The sequence below is a fragment of the Microcebus murinus genome, chromosome 22 (genome assembly GCF_040939455.1).
Source record: "Microcebus murinus isolate Inina chromosome 22, M.murinus_Inina_mat1.0, whole genome shotgun sequence".
NCBI lineage: Eukaryota > Metazoa > Chordata > Mammalia > Primates > Cheirogaleidae > Microcebus > Microcebus murinus.
Window position 1 is genome coordinate 675221 of NC_134125.1, and position 19799 is coordinate 695019.

Sequence of the window (19799 nt, forward strand, 5' to 3'; positions counted from 1 at the left end):
TGGTCTCACCCCAGGGACGTCCACGAGTGGGAGGAGGAAGCCCGGTGGCGCTGCGGGACCTGCCCTGCCAGCCACTTCCTCCTGCTCCAGGGTTCCAGGCAGTGCGCAAGCTGCCTGGCCAGCGCGGAGGCCTCCAGCCCGACGGCCATTCCACCTGCTGCCTGGGCCCAGGTCCGTCCTGCGCGGCCCGTAATTGAATCTCCTGTCGCTGCCCAGAAACAGTAATTGCTCCTGGAAATGCCGCTGCTGACGGTAAGCGCGAGTTTTACATCCGCCCTGCCCACCAGGCAGCGCGACCTCCCCGTGCCCGCTCAGCCTCCTGGGAGAGGCTCTGCCACCAGCCGGGCACCCACCCGCCGCCACTGCCCTCGCCGGCCCTGGGCCGAGGGTCTCCTGGGGGCTGCAGCAAGGGCCCGTAGGTCTGCGCCACGTGAGATCCGTGGAGGGCACAAGATGTGAACGCCTGTGGGCGAGGGCGCCTGTGCACCGGCAACTTCACGTCCATACTTTGTGATCCGTAAACGTATTTTTTCTTACTGACAGCTCTTATGACAGCCTGGTCCCTGGCCCTGGCCGGCACGGTGCCCTGCAGTCCCCAAGTCTGAGGCGCAGGCGGGGCTGCAGCGGCCTCTGGTGGCCGAGTGTGCTCTGACACCGGCCCTCCTGGCCCTGCCCTGCCCCTCGGGCTGCCCGGAGCCTCGCGGGGATACTCAGGTGTGGCAGGAAGCTGAGCACACAGGACCACGCAAGAGCCCTGCGCCTGCCTGCAGGTAGCCCGCGTGCTCGTGGGGGCAGATGTGGCACAGCATGACAAGCGCTATGAAGGGGAACCACAGGTATGTGCGTGTGCATGTGCACGACTGAACCGGGCGCCCAGAGCAGGCCTCCCGAGGCCAAGTTCAAACTGGGGCCGTAATGATGGGGCAATGCAGGGAGGAGCTGCAGAGGCAGAGGGTGTGGCGGTGCAAAGGCCCTGGGGCAGGCGCCAGCACAGCGCAGACTGGAGGGAAGAGGAAGCGCCAGCTGGGCAGCAGGGCTGGCTCCCGTCCCCACACCTCACGGGGCAGGGGCACCTCCGTCCCCACACCTCACGGGGCAGGGGCACCTCCGTCCCCACCACCACTTGCTCCCAGAAGCCCCCGCAGAGCACGTGTGGGTCCCACAGCCGACAGAGCAGGTCCCTTGAGACCAAAGTAGCTGCAACGTGGAGCAGGGGCAGCAGTGTCCTGCCGCCCAGAGAGGCACAGTCCACGGGTGCTGCTGCCACTGACTTTTCTGTCCTTGAACAGGCAGGTTTTTAGAAGGAAACCCGGGTCCCTACTGCAGGTGGAGTAGCAGGCTCAGCTGGCACGAATGGGACCCCGTAAAATAAATACGTTAGAAACCAAACAAGGCTGTTACCTCCCAGCTGCCTGGAACTCATGGTGGCTCCGAAGTGGGACTTGTTGGGCAGACGCTTGGCCCTGGGCCTCTGCTCAAGGCCTCCCAGCCCCGGGGGCTCGGTGGTTCCGGGAACAGGGAGGGTCCTGGTGCTCACCCCCCCCCCCCCCCCCCCCCCCGCCACACTCACATCCCAGACACACACTGCTCACACTCAGCCACTGCGCACGCACTCACGTAAACGCACTCACGTAACGCCAATCCCACCACACACCCGCCCCCCCATGGCTCCCGCCATGACTGACGGGGCAGGGTCCCCTTGGGTCCCCCAGGTCTGACTGCGCAGGTGAGGATGCCGGGGTGTGGCCCAGGGGCGCCGGAGGCGGCTGGCCCAGCACCTGCGCCCGTCTGCCTGGAGCCCGGGCCAAGGCCGCAGAGAAGGCAGCAGAGGACCCCGCAGGGCACCGTCGCCAGGCAGGTCTGGTGGGCGTGAGGGGCCGCCCAGGCCGCACCGCCCAGAGCCACTGTCCTACAAAACCATTTATTGGGGGCGCAGGGTGGGGCGGGTCAGCTGAGCGTGAAGAGCTGGGCGCAGAGGCCGTCCCGCCGGCCCAGCAGGCCCTGCGCCGGGACGAACTCCAGCGGCACCGGCTGGGGCCCCGTCTTCCTCAGGTCCTGCTCGAAGAGCTGCGAGGACAGACGGCGACCCTCAGGCTGCGCTCGGCAGACCTGGGGCCCAACCCCTGCGCCCCAACAGCCCTGCGCCCCGCCCCTCACCTCGTACGCCGTGAGCTCCAGGAGCGGCGCGATGCTGACCTCGGGGACGGACAGCGCCTGGTTGATGACGCTGGCGGCTCTGGACACCTCAGGGTGGTAGTGGCGCTGGAGGGCCTGGGAGGGCAGGAGGGAGCCATCGGCGGGGCACGGCGCCACCGCAGCCCTGCCCGGTGCCCAGAGCGTGACCTCCCTGTCTGGGGCCTCTGAGCTGCCGACCACAGACAGATCCGCAGGGCTGAGTGCAGCCAACCGTCCACGCAGCCACGTGAGGGACAGGAGTGGTTCCAGGCAGGTAAGGGCTCCCCCAGGTGACCAGGCAGCAGGGGCCGGGTCCACGCAGGGAGGCGGGCAGGTGGGTGTTCTGGGAGGGGCTGGGCGGTGGCTGGCTGGGCAGGTGGGCGGACACGGGTGGCTGGGGGTGGGGTGGGGTGGGGCAGGGCCAGGCAAGGTGGCCTCACCTGCAGCTCCCACAGGCAGCTCTCCAGGGCCCGGCTCTTGGCGGGGTCGTCCTCTGCGGGGTCGAAGGGGTCAGCGTCCAGCTCTGGGAACGAGACAAGACGTCGTCCCTCATCTGCCGTCCTGGGGCCACAGGACCCGGGCAGGGCCTGCGCCAGGCGCCCCACCCCACTCGGGCCCGGCCCTCCCCGGCGCTCACCAGTGCCCCCAGGGCGGTGCACGAGGACGCGGCAGGCGGGGTGTCTGCGAAGCAGGTTGCAGATGAAGGGCAGGACCATGAGCAGGGCCTCGGGAGGCGCCGTCAGGGCCAGGCGGGCCAGGCGCTTGGCGAAGGCGGCCACCAGGTAGGCAGGGAGATGGCTGGGCGGAGCGGCAGGGTGTGAGTGTGAGATTCCGGGGTGTGCCGACCCCAGCCCTGCCCTGGCCCAGGCTGCAGCCCCAGGCACGGGCAGGCTCAGGCACCCAGCTGTGTCCCTGCACCCCGCTCTGGGCAGCCGGGGACCCCAGCAGCGCTGGGCCGGGGTCAGGGTACTCCCCGGCACTCACGAGGACGACAGGAAGAGGTCGGCCAGGTGGAAGAACCGGGCGCGATACTTGACATGGAAGACGGACGGGTCCAGGAGGCCATAGAGCTTCCGGTAGAAGTCGGGGTACTCCCTGGGGAGAGGGCGGCGGTCACAGTGTGCCAGGACAGAGCAGGGCCCCCCAAAACCTGACCCGCTCGGGAGAGGGGACCCAGCCTGGGGGGGGCTGGGCTGGGCACGTCGGGGAGACCTGCGCGCTCAGGGGACTCACAGGTTGTGCTTGTGGATCAGGACGAATAGGCCATTCAGGGCTAAGAGGCTGACGGCGCCCCCTGCAACGACAAGTGGTTGTGGAGCCGCCTCCCTGCGCCCACCCTGGCCCCCAGCACGAGTCCCCGGGTGTCCCCCCTGCCCACACCGGCTCGGCCACCGCGAGAGGGAGAGGAACGGCTCACCGAGGTCGTAGGCGCTGCTGAGGAAGTCTATCAGGAGGGTGGGCTGCGCCAGGTGCGGCAGGATGGAGTCGTGCACGATCACCAGCACCTTCTTGTAGAGGCTCAGGGGCAGCTGCGGGGCCGCAGGCGGTCAGCACGCAGCCACCGGGAAGTCTGGGACCCCTACCCTGGGACGACCCAAACATCCCCTGCCTTCCGGAAGACCAGGATGCGCCACCCCTCCCAGGAAGACCAGGGTATGTCCCCCAACCCCAGGGAGACCAGGAGGGACGTCCCCCAGTTCCCCTACCTTGTGCTTGAGGAAGCTGAGCCACATGGCCTGGAAAACCTTCCTGTGCTCCTGCAACGGGGCCAGGCTGCATGGCTACCCTCCCTCCCCCGCCCCGCCGCGCTCAGCCCCGGAGCCCCCAGCCCTGACAACCAGCACACGCCACTCCCGCCTCTGCCGGCCCGTCCCTGCCTAAGTCGGAAGCTGCTCGAGTCCCTGGAACCTGAGAACCCCACACGGGGCCCTGAAGCTCTAGGTCTCAGAAACGCCAGGAGAGAAACCCCGCGAGAGGAGGGGAGGGGGTAAACGTTCCCCGCGGGCACAGAAGGGTGGAGCGCGCACCATGTCTAACATGGTCCACGAAAACGGCGTGGCCGAGAGGCCTGTGAGTGGCCTTGACCGCATCTCCTCTACGCTTGCCCGTGAGTGGCCCTGGCGGCCTTGCCGGTTGGCACCTCCCTCCTGGGAGCTTTCTCTGGCAAAGCGGGGGACGGTGGGCAGGCCTGAGGGTCCCACACGTGTGGACGTCCGTGGGCCATGCCCGTCCAGAGGGGAGAGGCCGCGCCCCGGAAGGCTGCCCACCCCCCAGAGTGACTCACCCTCAGGTGGACGACTTTCCACTTGTCTGACGGCCCTGCAAGGACGCAGGGGCCGGGGTCACCCAGCACGAGGAGAGAGGCTGGTGGCCCGGCCCGCTCTCATCCCTCCCGCGGGACACTCACCTGAGCACGGCACGTACAAGTGGGAGAGCTTGCGCTCCTGGCGGGGCAGGCTCACGGAGGACAGCAGCGTGAAGGCGTTGTTCCAGAAGGTGAGGGACACCTGCCAGGAGCCTGGCCTGAGCATCTGGCTGCCGCCCCCCCCCCCCCCCCCGCAGAAAGAAGGTGGGACAGGGCCACTCACCTCAGGGTGCCGATCGGTGACCCGGGCCAAGGCGTCCGCAGCTGCCCGCATCGTGTGGTAGCGGATGTCATCGTAGTCCAGGTATTCCCGGAACTGGCAGAGGAGCAGGCTCTGGTCCTCCTCAGGCGAAAGCAGGCCGCCCAGCACCAACTGGGGGCAGAGACGGGTGAGCACCTCTGCGCCTGCCAGGCGCAGTCCAGCAGCGTCCAGGCGGGCTGCTGTCCCCGCCAAGCCCGCTCCAGAGACCGACTGTCACAGCCAGACTGCTTCCCACGACCGATGGATCGGCAGCCAGTCTCACTCCTACAGGGAGGGGCAGCCAGAAGCGTCCCATCCAGCACCCGCCTGCTCAGCCAGCCCACACCAGGGCCCATCCCTGGCCTCCACCCCATGAGGTTGACAGCCTCCACCGAGGCCCTCACCTTGAAGAGCTTGCGGGGGAACAGGTAGTTGCCTTCCCACTTGGGCTTCTCCAAGGGGTGCATTCCTTCCAGCTTCACAAACTTCATGAGCGTGCTGAGCGCCAGCTCCTGGGAAGCAGAGGGTAGAGTGGCCAAGATACTCCCCACAGACGGTTCCCAGAGCTCACCCCAGCCAGGGAGCCCCACTCAGCCAAGGCTGGGCCACAGGCACAGAGAGAGAGGGGACCCTGCCTTCCCCTGCTTGGGCCGCTCTCTAGGCCTCCACGTCCACTGCCGAGACAGGCAAGACGATAAGGAGGTTTCAAGTTGGTGAGGTGTGGGCTGAGGAGCACATACAGGCCACAACCGTGTCACGAGGCCGCCTGGGTCCGGGCAGGCTGCTGTCCCGTCAAGCCCCACACCAGAGGCCATCCGTCACAGCCAGACTGCTGCTCGAAACCAGGAGATCCATCCGTATCACAAGAATGTCTCTCTGACCCTCGGTGACAGTCGTGAAAACACAAGTGTGAGAAACCCTCAGGGCTCAGCAGTCATGGTCCCATGGTCACAAATGGGTGACACTGTAGACTGAAACAGCAGCCCCAGCCAGGGAGGCCTGTCCACTCCCAGGGAGCCCGTCCTGGGGTCTGGTCAACAAGGCCCTTGGGATTCAGCTGTAGGCTCCAGTCGCCAACTTCTTTAAGGGCTCCATTGGGACATGATTTGTATGTTGTGTAATTTTCCACTTAAAGCAGACAAGCTAGCATCTTTTTACCATGTTTGTGGAGTTGTTCGAACGCCTGTCTAAAAGGCATTCCCAACTCCCAACTTGTGTGGGCTCTGCTGAGTGCCACTGGCTCTGGCTCTCCCTCCGCACCTAGCCAGTGATGGCACTGGACGGGACAGCCACATTCCTGGACGGGCATGAAACCCCACCACATGATGCTCCTGCGAGTCAGGAGATAGCGAGGCTGCCCACCAGGAAACCAGCCAAAGGAAGGAAGCATCCTTACACAGACAGGAGTGTGAAGAGGTATGTGCACCCGCAGCCCCGGGCCTCTGCTGCGTGGACAGCCTGGGAGGGGGGAGGGTGCAGGGGATGGACAAAGATGAAGCCGGCTCCGTGACTCCCACTCACCTTGACCTCAAAGGAGGAGTGGGCCAGGAGCTCCGCCAAGCGGTTGCAGCAGCTGTGGTAGCGGTGTCTCAGCCACACCTTGTACTTGCGCACGGCTCCCTGGGACCCTGCAAACAAAGTCAAGGTGGTCATCAGACCACACTGAGGCCCACATATGCCAGGCCTGGCGCTGCCCAAGGTTCTGACTACCCCCCCCCAATCACCTTCTACTTAGTCTCTATAGCTGGAGACAGGTCACCACAGCCTCCAGGCAGGTGTTGGGACCAGCAAATTCCCTGGGCCCTGACCCAGGTCAGCCCCCAGCCAAGCTTCCAGGGTTAGGACCCTGTGCCCTCTCTTTACTCCAGGATCTGGAAGTCCCAAAGATTGGGACACAAAGCTCAGGTTTTCAGTGATGCTTAGTGTCAGCACCAAGCGACACCAACTTACATACAGGAGAAAGGCAGGCCTCCTTCAGCGTCCACTTAAGCCTGGCTCCAGGGTACCTGTCTCACCTCTTCCCCAAGAGAACCATCCCCATCTCACGGTACCTGGTGTGCCCTCCCGCCACCCCCACGCCTGCAGACAGGGTTCTGGGGTGCCCACCCCATGGTGACAAAGCCTGCCCCCGACCCACTGTGCGATCAGAGAGCCGAGGCCGAGGGAGCAGCCACCGGTCCCTGCAGGGCGCTCACCTGCCATGACCGACTCCTCAGAGGGCAGCGGGCCCACAAACAGCTCTCCGCGCTCCAGCAAGGCCCCAAAAAGACGGCTGCATGTGCGCACCGCTTCCTGGATCTCCTCCTGGTCCTCAGACTGCGAGAACAGGCCGGGGCCAGCGCGCCCCGCCGGGAGCTGTCACCCCTGCACCACCGCACCCCACGACCGCGCGGCCTCACACGCCTGCCCCTCCGGCTCCGTCTCCGAACCTCCCCGGGACCCGGCCGCGCCCCGCGCCGGCACCTGCAGCACGGCCAGGATGTCGAACACGGCGTTGGCCTGGCCGCGGCTCGCCAGCACCGCCTCCAGCCAGCGGCCCAGCGCCCGGCGCGCGCCCTCTGGCCCCGGCTCCAGCTCCATGCCGCCACCGCCGCCGGGAGATACGACCGGCGCGCGGCCCGTGACGTCACCACCGAGCGCCGCTGACGCCATCTCCGCGCGCCCATGACGTCACCGCCGCGCGCCGCCGACATCGTACCCACACGCGAGCCGGTACGGCGTGCGCTGCCGGCCATGGCGCTGTTCCACGTCGCGCGGTACCCGGGCCCCGAGGAGGAGGCGGCGGCGGCGGCGAAAAAAGAGACCGGGGCGAGCGAGCGGGCCCGCGCGCTGCTGGAGCGGCTGCAGACCCGGGCCCGCGAGCGGCAGCAGCGGCAGCCCGCGCCTTCTGAGGCGGACGCGCCCTCTGAGGCGTCGGGCAGGCGGCGGCGGCGGCCCCGGAGGCGGCGGCGCGGGAGCCCGGAGGCGCCGGGGAGCCCCGAGGCGCCGCGGGGGAAGCGGCGGAGGGCGGATGGCGAGCACGCGGACGCAGGTGGGCTGGGGCGGGCGCGGGTGGGCCGGGCTCCCCTCCGGAGCGCCGGCACCGGGGGCTGACGCCTCGACCCGGCCCGGGTTTGCTCCGCGCAGGGAGCGGCGAGGAGGCGCCCGGGGAGCGCGGCGGGCGCGCCGAGGCGGCTCCGGACGGACGGCCGGCGGAGGAGGCGGCCGAGCCCGCGGCCCCCGCCCTGGTGCTGGGGGGCTTCGGGAGGATGAAGAGGTCGAAGGTGAGCGGCTCGCGTGGCGGCGGGGGCGGCGGGCTTGGGCGGGAAGCGGAGCGTGGGTTGAGCGGGCGGATTTCTGTTAGGTTCGGAGCCCAGAGAGACACACGAAGCCTCGTGTGTAGCAGAATGCTGTTTGTTTGGGGCATCTGGGTGCAGATGGGTGGAGGCGAAAAAGCGTCCACTAGAGAAAAAGGTCGAGAGCCTTGCTTTTTTCCTGGGAGTAACTGGGCCAGAACAGCTGCTTGCAATAAATGGTTTTTTAGACAACCAGCTCCCGAGGCCCCTGCCCCAGTCACATCCATCCTGCTCTGGCGTCGTCCTTATCAGGAGAGCTAGGCAGGGACGGCCTTGATCTCCTTCAGGGAGGGAGGGAAGAAATGCTGGCGGCAGCTGTTAGATCTGCAAAGTTCAGGGACTCCCCAGACTCCTGCGGCTGTTGTTTTACAAGCCTGAGTTTTGCTTTTAAGCATGTTTTCTTCTGCACATACTTTGCGGGTTCCCACCTGGAACAAACCTAACAATCTGTGGCTCCTGTACAGACGCTGTTTCCATCTCCCGCTGTCAAACTCGCTCTTCGCGTCCTCTTCTCTCACCAGTATTGGCTTTCTTGTGTGCGTTCAGGGAGCTCCTATAGTCTGAAGGAAGAGGCCGAGAGTCTCGATAACTGCTAGTATGGGAATAAGAAGAATGGGCGCTCTCTGCGGTAGGAAGTGGGCCAGGGATGCTTTTGTCTTACGGGGGAAGCCTGTGGTAACTGCGGCTGCTCAGAGAGGGATTGCCACACCTGCTTATTTTATTTTATTTTTGTGTTTTGTTGTGTTATGCTTTGTGCTATGTTATGTGTTGTGTTATGTTTTTACTGACAGAGTCTCGCTTTGTTGCCCATGCTAGAGAGAGTGTGGTGGCGTCAGCCTAGCTCACAGCAACCTCAAACTCCTGGGCTCAAGCAATCCTGCTGCCTCAGCCTCCCGAGTAGCTGGGGCTACAGGCATGCGCCACCATGGCCGGCTAGTTTTTTCTATATATATTAGTTGGCCAATTAATTTCTTTCTATTTTATAGTAAAGACGGAGTCTCACTCTTGCTCAGGCTGGTTTCAAACTCCTGACCTTGAGCAACCTACATGCCTCAGCCTCCCAGAGTGCTAGGATTACAGGCGTGAACCACCATGCCCGGCCCACACCTGTTTATTGACAGCTGTGTGGTAGGGGTGAATAAGTGAAGAATAAGCCTAGCAAATTGGTTGAGCCAATAAATAGGGTTAGTGAAATAAGTATAAGAGATCAGGTTCGCCCCTTGATGTTGCATATTGCCATTAGTTGTTTTAGTACTGGTTGGATTAATCGTTATAGAGAGGCTAATAGGGTGCCAGTAAGACAGGAGGGGGAAGGGGAAAGAATGCTAGGGACTGTAATAGAGATTACAGTAGGGATTCCTACAATTGTTGGGTTAATGAGAGAGGCAAATAAGTTTTCGATTATTTTGTTTCTGAAGGGTTGATATGTTGGTGCTTATTAGCAGTTTTTAATATTGGATTTAAGGGATAATTGAACTTTGAAACTTTCAGTTGAAAAATAGGGCTAGGACAATAGAAAAGGTTGTAGTAAATAATGTTGATGTGTCTAATTGTGGCATCTCACTGTGGAAAGGCTTAGACTTTCAGTCTTAAAAGGTTAGCGCTAATTAGCTTTGCAGTGGTGTTACAATAAAGATAGCAGTCACTCTTCAAAGTGTTTTAGGGGAACTAGTTCAAGTACAATTGGCATAAAGGTGTGGTTTGCACCACAGATTTCTGAGCACTGACCATAATAAATGCCTGGGTGAGAAGTTATTATGGTTGCTTGATTTAGGCGCCCTGGGATAGCATCTGTTTTTATGCCTAGGGAAGGTACAGTTCATGAATGTAGTCCATCCTCTGAAGAGATAAGCGTTCGAATAGATATTTCTGTGGGTAGTACTACTCGATTGTCAACTTTGAGCAGATGGAGCTCTCCGGGTTTGAGGTCTGATGAAGGAACTATGAGTCAGAGTTTAGGTTTTGGTAATCCATATATCCATAGCTTCAGTATCATTGGTGACCTATGGTTCTGAGAGTTAGGGAGGGGGTAGTAATCTCATCCATCATACATAAAATACGTGATGGAAGGGCAATAAGAATTAGGATAACTGCAGGTAAAATAGTTCATACTGTTTCTACTTCTTGAGCATCTATGCTTGTATGAGTGAGTTCAGTAGTAAGTATTAGGGAAATAATATGAAGAACTAAGGAACTAATGAGAAATACAATTAATAAAGTATGGTCGTGGAAATATATGAGTTCCTCCATAATGGGAGAAGCAGCGTCTGGAAATTTTAATTGGACTGGACACGCCATGAAGATATACAGGAGTTTAACCTGTAAATTAACTTTGACAAAGTTATGTAATTATTTTATTAACACATTGAATAGAGAAAGTCATAGTAGTTATGTGGTTGGCTTGAAGCCAATTATAGGGGGTCAATTACTTCTTAATTATGCTTTCACATTATCAGGTATGGTAAGATGGTGGACAACCATGAAGTCAGTCTAGGTTTGTTGGTGTTAGTTCCACCATTAGAACTTTTCGTTTTGAAGCAGAGGCTTCTCAGATAGTGAAAATTATTAGGATAACTGCTGTTAGAGAAACGGAAGAGCTGATAGATGGGACTGTATGCTCGTGATCTCACGGAACACAGGAGATTGCACCAGCCTCTTTCCCTGGGGGGGTGTGTTTTGGTGAAGAGACCTGGGGGAGGGGAGGGTGGTTCCTGTGAGGAGAACAGGCAGGTTTTGCAGCCACTTCGGCTGCCCTGGGATGGGGGTGTGTGTGGAAGTTTTCTCTGAGCCAGGATGCGAAGAGGAGGAAGCCAGAGGGCTACCACCTGGGGGGTTGTGTGCTGGGCGGGGCAGAGCCTGGCACAGTCCGGGAGGCGGAGCTCAGTGTGCAGGCGTGGCTGGGAAGGTGAGTGCTGGATCACGGAGGGCCTCAGGTGCGGTGCGGTGAGGTGAGGTATGGTCACTGCTGCAGGTGCTGGGGGAGGTCGCCATCTGGCTTTGCCCAGCGAGGGGCACCCGCTGCTGTGTGTGTTTTAGCTTCTCTGACGGCCGAGTGGAGGTGGGTGTCGAGGAGGAGATGGAGACTCTGCAGGAGGCTCTGCGGGTCTCTCTCCAGCCTCTGCGGCTTCAGCGTGTCTCCTCGCTGCCGTGTGCTCTGCGTCCCCGCCTGAGGGCTCTGGCACACGCACTGGGTTCTCTGTCGTGTAGGTCCAGCCTTTTCTGCCAGCGTGGTTGGCTGAGCCGAGCCGTGTCAGAAAGGACATCGCTGAAGGCCTCGTGCCCATCGAGGACATCCCCGAGGTCCACCCTGACCTGCAGAGGCAGCTGCGGGCACAGGGCATCTCCTCCTACTTCCCAGGTGCCCAGCCCTGGGCAGGTGGGGGGCATGACCGTGGTCCGGGAACCCCTGCCGCGTCCGGCATCCTTGGCCCTGGCGCTGTCCTCGAGGGAGGGGCCCCCAGGCTCCAGCGACACAGCCGGAGGCCACAGCCAGGGAAGTCACTGGCCCTGGCACCAGCGGGACTTGTCTCTTGCTCTTCTCGTCCAGTCCAGGCCGCCGTGATCCCTGCCCTCCTGGAGAGCGCGGCCGGCGGGTTTCTGGTGGGCAGAGGCGGCTACCGGCCCAGGGACCTCTGCGTCTCTGCCCCCACGGGCAGCGGGAAGACGCTGGCCTTCGTCATCCCGGTGGTGCAGGTGCGTGTGCCCCCCCCACCCACGGCAGGGGCTCGGTGGGCGGGAGCCGGCTCTGCTGACGCGGCAGCCTCCCTGCAGGCCCTGCTGCGGCGAGTGGTCTGCCGCGTCCGCGCCCTGGTCGTGCTGCCTACCAAGGAGCTGGCCCAGCAGGTAGGTGACCCCGCGCTGGAGGTCAGCGTGGCCTCAGCTGCCACGCTGGGCCTGCGTGTGCTCCGCCCCTGGGACCCAGACTGGGCTGAGGGGGACAACGGATGCCCCCAGGCCAGTGACAGACGCCTTCCTGCAGGTGAGCAAAGTGTTCAACGTCTACACAGACACCACACCTCTGCGTGTTGCCCTGGTTACGGGACAGAAGACTCTGGCCAAGGAGCAGGAGAGCCTCGTGCAGAAGACGTAGGTCTCGTTGGGCAGTGGGCTCTTGGGGAGGGTTCCTGCTGCAGCCCTGGGTGCCCTGAGGCGCAGGCAGCCCGAGTGGAACAGCCACTGTGCTGTGGCGCTGGGCTCCTGTGAGCAGCCTGTGGCAGCGCCGTCTGCCGGGTCCCCAGTGGGGGGGCGGGGGCCGGCCGTGGGAGGCGAGGCAGGCGGTGTCTTGCTGTCAGGAGGCCCCAGGACGACCTTGCTGTGGAACCACACTGTGGCTTACAGGGCAGATGGCTATCGCTGCCTGGCCGACATCGTGGTGGCCACCCCTGGCCGCCTGGTGGACCACATCGACCAGACCCCGGGATTCAGCCTCCAACAGCTCCGCTTCCTGGTAGGTGCCCTTCCTGGAGCCTGGGCTGGACGCGAAGGGCTGGCCTTGGCCGGAGCCTCCCCACCACCCACTGCCGGGCTTCCGCCGCAGGTCGTGGACGAGGCCGACCGCATGGTGGACAGCATGCACCAGTCCTGGCTGCCCCGGGTGGTGGCCGCCGCCTTCCAGAGCACGGGCCCCAGGGAGCCCTGCGCCCTGCTGCAGAGGAGGCAGCTCCAGGCCGAGACGGCCGCCAGGTACCCAGCACTGAGCTCGGGAGCTGCTGGCCCTAGGCAGAGACTGCTCTGCTTTCCTTTCCCGCGGCCCTGGGAGGAGGCGGGGGCGAGTTCTGTCCCGTCAGAGCCCCGCCCTGGCTGGTGCGGGCTGCCCCGTGCACCGGCAGCGTGGGGAAGCCTTCTTGGGAGCGCAGGCGGCTATGGACGGCTCCTTCCAGCGCTCCTCTCGCCCCTCTCCCAGCACCTGCTGTCCGCAGATGCCCCTGCAGAAGCTGCTCTTCTCCGCGACTCTGACCCAGAACCCCGAAAAGCTGCAGCAGCTGGGCCTCCACCAGCCCCGGCTTTTCTCCGTGGGTGCGGCTCACGGGGGCCCCAAAGACGCCGAGGGGGAAGCGGGAGGGAAGTACGCCTTCCCCGAGGGGCTCACGGTGAGTGGGGCGTGTGCGCGCGGGGCAGGGTGGCCCCCGGGTGCCTGGGCTCCCGCCAATCCCCGCGCCTCCTGCAGCACCACTACGTGCCCTGCCGCCTCCGCACCAAGCCGCTGCTCGTGCTGCACCTGGTCCTCAAGATGGGCTTCTCCAGGGTCCTCTGCTTCACCAACTCCCGGGAGAACTCGCACAGGTGAGGGCCGGGGCTCAGCTGCGCCGGGTCTGCCCCGGCGCCACTGGGCTGCAGCCGTGTTTCTGCGCAGGCTCTTCCTGCTGGTGCGAGCGTTCGGAGGCGTGGACGTGGCCGAGTTCTCCTCCCGCCTGGGGCCCGGGCAGAGGAGGGCCATCCTGAAGCAGTTTGAACAGGGGAAGATCCAGCTGTGAGTGCGGGGAGGGGCGCCGGGCTCTAGGGCGGGGCTTGCACGCCAGGCATCCACTGGGTCCCCGGCCCTTTGGGACAGGGGCCTCCTGCGCCCCCAGAGCCACCCCACAGAGCCGGGTGCTGGCGTGGGCACCCCCAGCGTGTGCCCACAGTGCTGTGTGTCCGCAGCCTCATCAGCACGGACGCTACCGCCCGCGGCATTGACGTGCGGGGCGTGGAGCTGGTGGTCAACTACGACGCCCCCCAGTACCTGAGGACCTACGTGCACCGGTGAGGGCTGCCTGTGTGGGACCTTGCATGTGGCCCGGGGGGGGGCGGGGGGCGGCCTGGAGAGGGGCCCCCGTCGGGCCCCCGGAGTCAGAGGCTGCTGTCTGGAGACGGCGTGTTGGTTTCAGGGTCGGGAGGACGGCCCGGGCTGGGCACGCCGGACAAGCCTTCACGCTGCTGCTCAAGGTGCAGGTGAGGCGAGAGGGTCTCAAGAGGTGGGGCTCCTGCCTGGGTGCCGCGGGTGTCCGGGACCCCTTCCCACACATGGCTTCCCTTCAGGAGCGGAGGTTTGGCCAGATGCTGATGGAAGGCGGGGTGCCCGCGCTGGAGCGGCGGGAGCTCCCCAGCAGGCTGCTGCAGCCGCTGGTCCCTCGCTACGAGGAGGCCTTGGCCCAGCTGGAGAGGACGGTCAAGGTGAGGGTGGCCGTCTCAAGCCTCGGGGCTGTGCGGAGGGTGTCATCACGACACGCGGGGAGGAGGAAGGAAAGGGTGGAGACGGGTGCGTGAGGCTGGTGAGGGGAGGTGCTGAGCCCTCGTCCTCCCCCAGGAAGAGTGGAAGCAGAAGGTGGCCTAGGCTGGGGCTTGGAGGACCAGAGGGACCGCCGTGGGGCCAGTGCCTTCGCCTCCTTCCCCAAGCAGTGGATGTCGTGTGTGAGAAAGACGGGAATTCTTCAGGGCTTCTGCGCACGCAGCCGTGGACACAGCCTTGCCCACGCTCCTCCACCGGAGCCTGGAAGTCGGCTCAGGAGCTCGGCCCAGGCCCGAGACTTCACGGCTTGTTGCCTTTAAACCTGAGGCTGCAGAAGCCCACCCTGAGAACAGCGTTGAAGTTGTGCACACTGCCCGGACACACCCGCACCTGCCACGTTTCGGCCATGAGCTGGGCCTGCAGCAACACCGTCTTCTCTGAGGCCCTCCTGGGTGCGGTGGCTGTGCCAGGCACAGGCTGCTCCCTGAGGTGACACAGACACACCCTTTCTGGACCTGTGTCATCACCCCCGGGAGGCGTCACAAACCACAGAAGCCGGCTGTGTAGTCAACGTTTTACTTTGAGTGACCGCTGCCTCACTGTAAACTCACAGAAGTTGCTTCATCACAAATATGATGGAAATTACACATGGGAAGCATTGAGCACCAGGAGAAGACTTTGTTTCTCTGCGTGGACACATTATCCATTGCAGTAAAATAATGTGAAAACACACATTCTTGGCACTGAGATCAGCCGGGACCGCCCAGCCGCAAGCTGAGGAAACGTGAGAACAGGTACAGATCACGAGGGCACCAGGAAAAGTACACTAACTAGAGATTACAAACTTCCTGGGGATAGAAACATTCTCATACAAAAGGCCTTCGGTTTTGTGCAAGCTGCACACAGCACGCCCCGAACATGGGCTGAAGCTGGGGTGGCCGCAGGCCTCCCGCCCAGCTCTGGGGCCTGCACTCCCCCCTCCGCCCGGCACAGCTGGGCTTGCGGGTCTGGGCCTGTCCCGCGTTTGACACCTGGGGCTTGTGTCTGCGGTGGGACAGTCAACCTGCTGCCGCGGGAAGCGCTTGAACTTGCTGTTGGGCAGCCAAAGTCCGACGCGTCGCCTGCGGCTGTGCCTGGACCTGTGTGTGAGGTGACAAGCGGGGGTGGTGTTGACAGGCTGACTCACTGCTTGCGTTTTCCCAGGCGAGGACAGACCTCGGGCTGCAGTCGGCAGAACGGGAGATGCGGCCTCTGCGTAGCTCGTGCTCAGGTTCCCGGTTCGGCCGTTTTCTCTGGTTGACTGGGAAGCAACAAACCGGAATTATCAATATTCTGTTCATGAGACAAACAGCCCCACTGACTTGGGCCTCAACACGGGCTACCTGGGTGACCCTTGAACCCATCAGCCCCAGGGGCCACACCTTTGTGACTCCATTTGTTCGGAGCAGCCGGTCCACGGGGCCAGGGTGGGGTGCCTGGCCCTGAGGATGCAGTTCCTTGTGGAAATGGGGTGAACTCTGTAAACATTTTTACTGAAAACCACTGAATTGTACACTGTAAATGGGTAAATCGCCCAGTATGAGAATCGTCGCAGTGAAGTGCTTTGTTTAACCACTTTGGTACGGCACGCTCACCTTGCCCACAGCCGGCACTCAGTCCACACGGTAGTTTGTGCTGTGCACTGACAACGAATCCGTTTTACTTTACAGGCAGCTTTAATTATAATATAAATCAGATAACATATACATATGTTTTCATTGTTATTTTTAAATGTTCACATTTTGATAAATGAAAAATTAGAAAAGTCATCATTGCTGTCAGCTAAAGTTGACGCTGGGCTGTGCGTGTTCATCTGTGGCTGTCGACGATAGTCGACGCTCGTACCGAAGTGGTTAAGAAAACTAAAGCTAGTATTTCATATATATGTGTGTGTCGCACTATTTTTTTCCATCCTGTCACTGGTGAAATGAACTTGATCATGTTTAAATGCCGAGGGGAAGGAGTCAGTACCAAGAACGATTAAAGACAGTAGAAAGGGAGGTGGGAGGTTCTTGGAAGACAGAAGTGGGCCCGGTACCGAGTGGGCCCAGAGAGCCTCTCCCACCAAGGCCCTGAGCTCAGTGTGTGACTCAACAAGAAAAGGTAAAGTGAGGGAAAGGCAACACACGTAACCTAAACATTTGTACCCCCATAATATGCTGAAATAAAAAAGGTAAAGTAATCGCTTATTTTTAAAATGAGCAACATAGAGCCTGGAGAGGAGCGGCAAAGGGTAGGTGGAGCCGTTAACTTTCCCCTCCCTTGCATCTCGGACTGCTAGTGGGCTCCCCAGCGGGTGGAGAGACCAGCGGACACCAGCCCAGAGACCACCGCCAGTGAGCGGCAAGCCTGTAGCGGACGCGGCACCAGGCTCCCAATTCCCGTAGGCGCCTCCCTATGCACAGACTCCAGCAGCATGGCAGGCGCCATACTGCCTCATTCCCCCTTTTGCGGCCCTACAGCTGACTGAGGGGAACTCAGAGGGTGAGCTCCCTACCCGCCAGCCCTCCCAGGTGCTGCTGGCCCGGTGATCCCAGGAGAACTGGGCAGACCCTGAGGCTGAGAGACATAGACCCAGCTTGGGCTCCCCGAGGGTGATTTGGGACCGACACTCCTCTCCCTGATGGGGATAGAGATTGAACTCTGGGGCCCAGAAGGGATATTCATGAACAGCCTACTGAGGTGTGTGTGCCTTCAGGGGCAGATCAGCATCCTAGAGGGCAGCCCTCATCCCAAAGGGGGGGGGCATGTGCCCAGCCCAGGTGGTGTCCCTGTGCAGGGAACCTCCATGCCGGCATCACAGCAGGGGAGGCCCAGGAGTAGCTGCGTAGTTGGGGAGGGTGGAAAGGAGCCAGGCCTGCTCCAGACGGCGGGTCTCAGACAGCCCCACCCCACACGCAGACTTTCTGACTGAGCGGGGCCATTCCAGCCCCTCCCTGACAGCTTGTCCTGGAAGCAGAGAACAGAACTTTGACCCCTGCTAACTGCATTGGTGGTGCCTGAGGGCAGGCTTACCCAACCCAGCTCCACCTAGACTCTCTCCTAGATCAGCCTTCACCGCGGGGGAGAAAAGGACACACCTGGAAGTCCCAGGGCCCCACCCACCACCTGAGGCACTAGAGTTCTCTCTACAGGAACAAGAGCTGATAACAGGACACAAAAACAGCTTAGCATGTTCCTCCAAGCAAGCGCCACCTACTGACAGGGAGGACACCCTGCACAGCCTTTTCATGGCACCCACTGACTCATACAGGAAGTGGTCGAATCTCACCCCTAGACACCACCTACCAGCTCAGAGACTAAACAAGGTGTGTCAATACCCAAACGAAAACCTAAAGGAAAGAAGCAACAACTGATCCAGATGGGAAGAAATCAGCCAAGTGTGGGACACGAGCTAACTGCCATCTTGGCCCCTGTACCTTGGCTTTTGTATATCGCTTGCTTAGTTGCCACTTAGCCTGACTGAAGCCATGACGGGCTTCTGCAGAGTAAATAAAAGAAACAAACAAACAAAAAACACAAGACCCCAGGGGAGATACTACAAGGCACTAATTGATGAGGTGCTGGAACCTAGCCAACCAATCAGAATACACGGCCAGTATGGTCAGTGTGTGAAGTGTGTGAACAGCTTGTGTGGGGTGTGTAGGTGCCAGGTGGGCTTGGGATATCACTTGTAACCAGTAACCTGAGTTGCACAACAACTAAAAGTATAAAACCCGTGCTGAAACCTTACCAGAGAGGTCCTTGTCCATTGAGAGGCCCCTGTGTTGGTGCTGGTCTGGGGCCTGGACCCTACCTCGAGCCAGTCCCAATAAACTCCCTATTGTAACCCAAATTATTGGGTGACTGGCTCTCTGTTCTGGGGTATCAGGATCCGGACAGAACATTTGGGGGCTCATCCAGGACCTCCCCTTACCTCAGTGCACAGGGTGAGTCAGTAGAGGGAGTGCCAGAAGTCTCCGAATAGTTAGGACCGGCAAGAGACCTAGGCGGACGCGCTGGTGGGTCGTCGGTCGGGGTCCGAAGGAGACGTCCTCTGGCCCCGGGAATTCCCTGCAGCTGACCTAGGAGCCTGGGGCTCAGTCAGAAGGGAGTTGGGGAAGCAGTCCGGACTAGGTTAGTGTATTAATCATTGTTTGTGTCTCAGTGTGTTGTCTTCTGTGTACCATAACTCGTTCTAAGCCCTCTTCCTTGACTGGTCTGAGACCCTCTCCTAGGACACCCAGACGAGGACCAGAGCGGGATTAAGTGTCCCTGTCCATTTTGCAACAAGAAGAAATGGTGGACGACTGGTGAAAAGAAGACAGCTGGTGAAAAGAAGTCCCCTGGGACACCATCCAAGCCTGTATCTTAACATTCTCGCTCCTTTTTGTTTCTAGGTTTTCCCTTGTACAGACATGGGCCAGACTTTCTCAATGCCTCTGTCCATCTTGGTGGGCCATTTCAAGGATGTAAAGGCAAGGGCCCTCTCGCTAGAGGTCAAGAAAGGAAAATTCATCACCCTCTGTGAGGCGGAGTGGCTGACCTTTGGGGTGGGGTGGCCACAGGAGGGGTCATTTGATGCCTCACTCATTGAAAAGGTGAAGGAGTAGTTTTGGGCCATCACGGCCATCCGGACTAAATCCCTTACATTATAGTGTGGCAGGACTTGGTTCAGGAACCACCACCCTGGCTAAAAACGATCCTGCCCGCCCCCAGAGAAAAAGCAAAGATTTTTAGCCGGGCGTGGTGGCTCACTCCTGTAATCCTAGCACTTTGAGAGGCCGAGGCAGGAGGATTGCTCAAGGTCAGGAGTTCGAAACCAGCCTGAGTGAGATCCCATCTCTACCAAAAATAGAAATAAATTAATTGACCAACTAAAAATATATATACAAAAAATTATCTGGGCATGGTGGTGCATGCCTGTAGTCCCAGCTACTCGGGAGGCTGAGGCAGTAGGATCGCTGAGCCCCGGAGTTTGAGGTTGCTGTGAGCTAGGCTGACGCCACGGCACTCTCTAGCCTGGGCAACAAAGTGAGACTCTGTCTCAAAAAAAAAAAAAAAAGAAAAAGATTTTTGTAGCTAGGAATGCTAAGGAGAAGAATGAAGGTGGGCAGAAACCCTCCATGGGCTCACTGCCAGTTCTGCCTGACTCCAATTTGTATCCAGACCTTACAGATTTAGAACGGAATACGCCCTCACCGTATAAGCCTGGGGCAGCCCCTACTGCTCCTGCAGCTCAGGAGAACGCAGGACCACCAGCAGAGGGACCAGCCTACGGGACCGGGCACTGGCTGGACCCCAGATCCAGACCCTGTAAAGGCACTCCTGCAGGCGACAGAACCCCCTGGGGTGGATGGGGGCAGGCATGCCAGTATTGGCCCTTCTCCACGAGTGACCTCTACAACTGGAAGTACCAGAATGCCAATTTTTCCAAAAACCTGAGGGACCTGATTA

The 19799-nt window shown here is 61.0% G+C and overlaps 2 protein-coding genes and 1 long non-coding RNA gene across 7 annotated transcripts in view; 1 reads left to right on the plus strand and 2 right to left on the minus strand.

The window, feature by feature from the left end:
• Positions 1 to 1905: 1905 nt before the first annotated feature.
• NOC4L (nucleolar complex associated 4 homolog) lies at positions 1906 to 7398 on the minus strand. Its single transcript, XM_012779732.3, has 15 exons — positions 7245 to 7398; positions 6977 to 7097; positions 6303 to 6409; positions 5186 to 5293; positions 4764 to 4913; positions 4583 to 4682; positions 4460 to 4494; positions 3882 to 3932; positions 3593 to 3704; positions 3409 to 3469; positions 3160 to 3270; positions 2813 to 2973; positions 2616 to 2698; positions 2158 to 2271; positions 1906 to 2067 (listed from the first exon to the last, which is right to left on the minus strand). Exons 1-15 carry the CDS (start codon positions 7359 to 7361, stop codon positions 1948 to 1950), a joined length of 1551 nt encoding a protein of 516 aa, XP_012635186.2. The 5' UTR covers positions 7362 to 7398; the 3' UTR covers positions 1906 to 1947.
• Positions 7399 to 7474: 76 nt separating this feature from the next.
• Positions 7475 to 16550, plus strand: DDX51 (DEAD-box helicase 51). Its single transcript, XM_020283085.2, is given in 15 exon segments — positions 7475 to 7814; positions 7817 to 8044; positions 11324 to 11474; positions 11664 to 11809; positions 11888 to 11959; positions 12096 to 12202; positions 12455 to 12563; positions 12654 to 12799; positions 13020 to 13206; positions 13284 to 13399; positions 13470 to 13586; positions 13757 to 13858; positions 13984 to 14047; positions 14135 to 14269; positions 14403 to 16550. Coding segments are annotated over 15 exon segments (2007 nt in total). The 5' UTR covers positions 7475 to 7514; the 3' UTR covers positions 14430 to 16550.
• The window catches only part of LOC109729226 (uncharacterized), a 29407-nt gene continuing 25107 nt past the window's right edge, over positions 15500 to 19799 (minus strand). For all 5 annotated transcript variants that reach the window (XR_012914221.1, XR_012914219.1, XR_012914218.1 and 2 more), the window contains one exon: positions 15500 to 15624. This is a non-coding gene — a long non-coding RNA (uncharacterized LOC109729226). The remainder of the gene's footprint in view (positions 15625 to 19799) is intronic.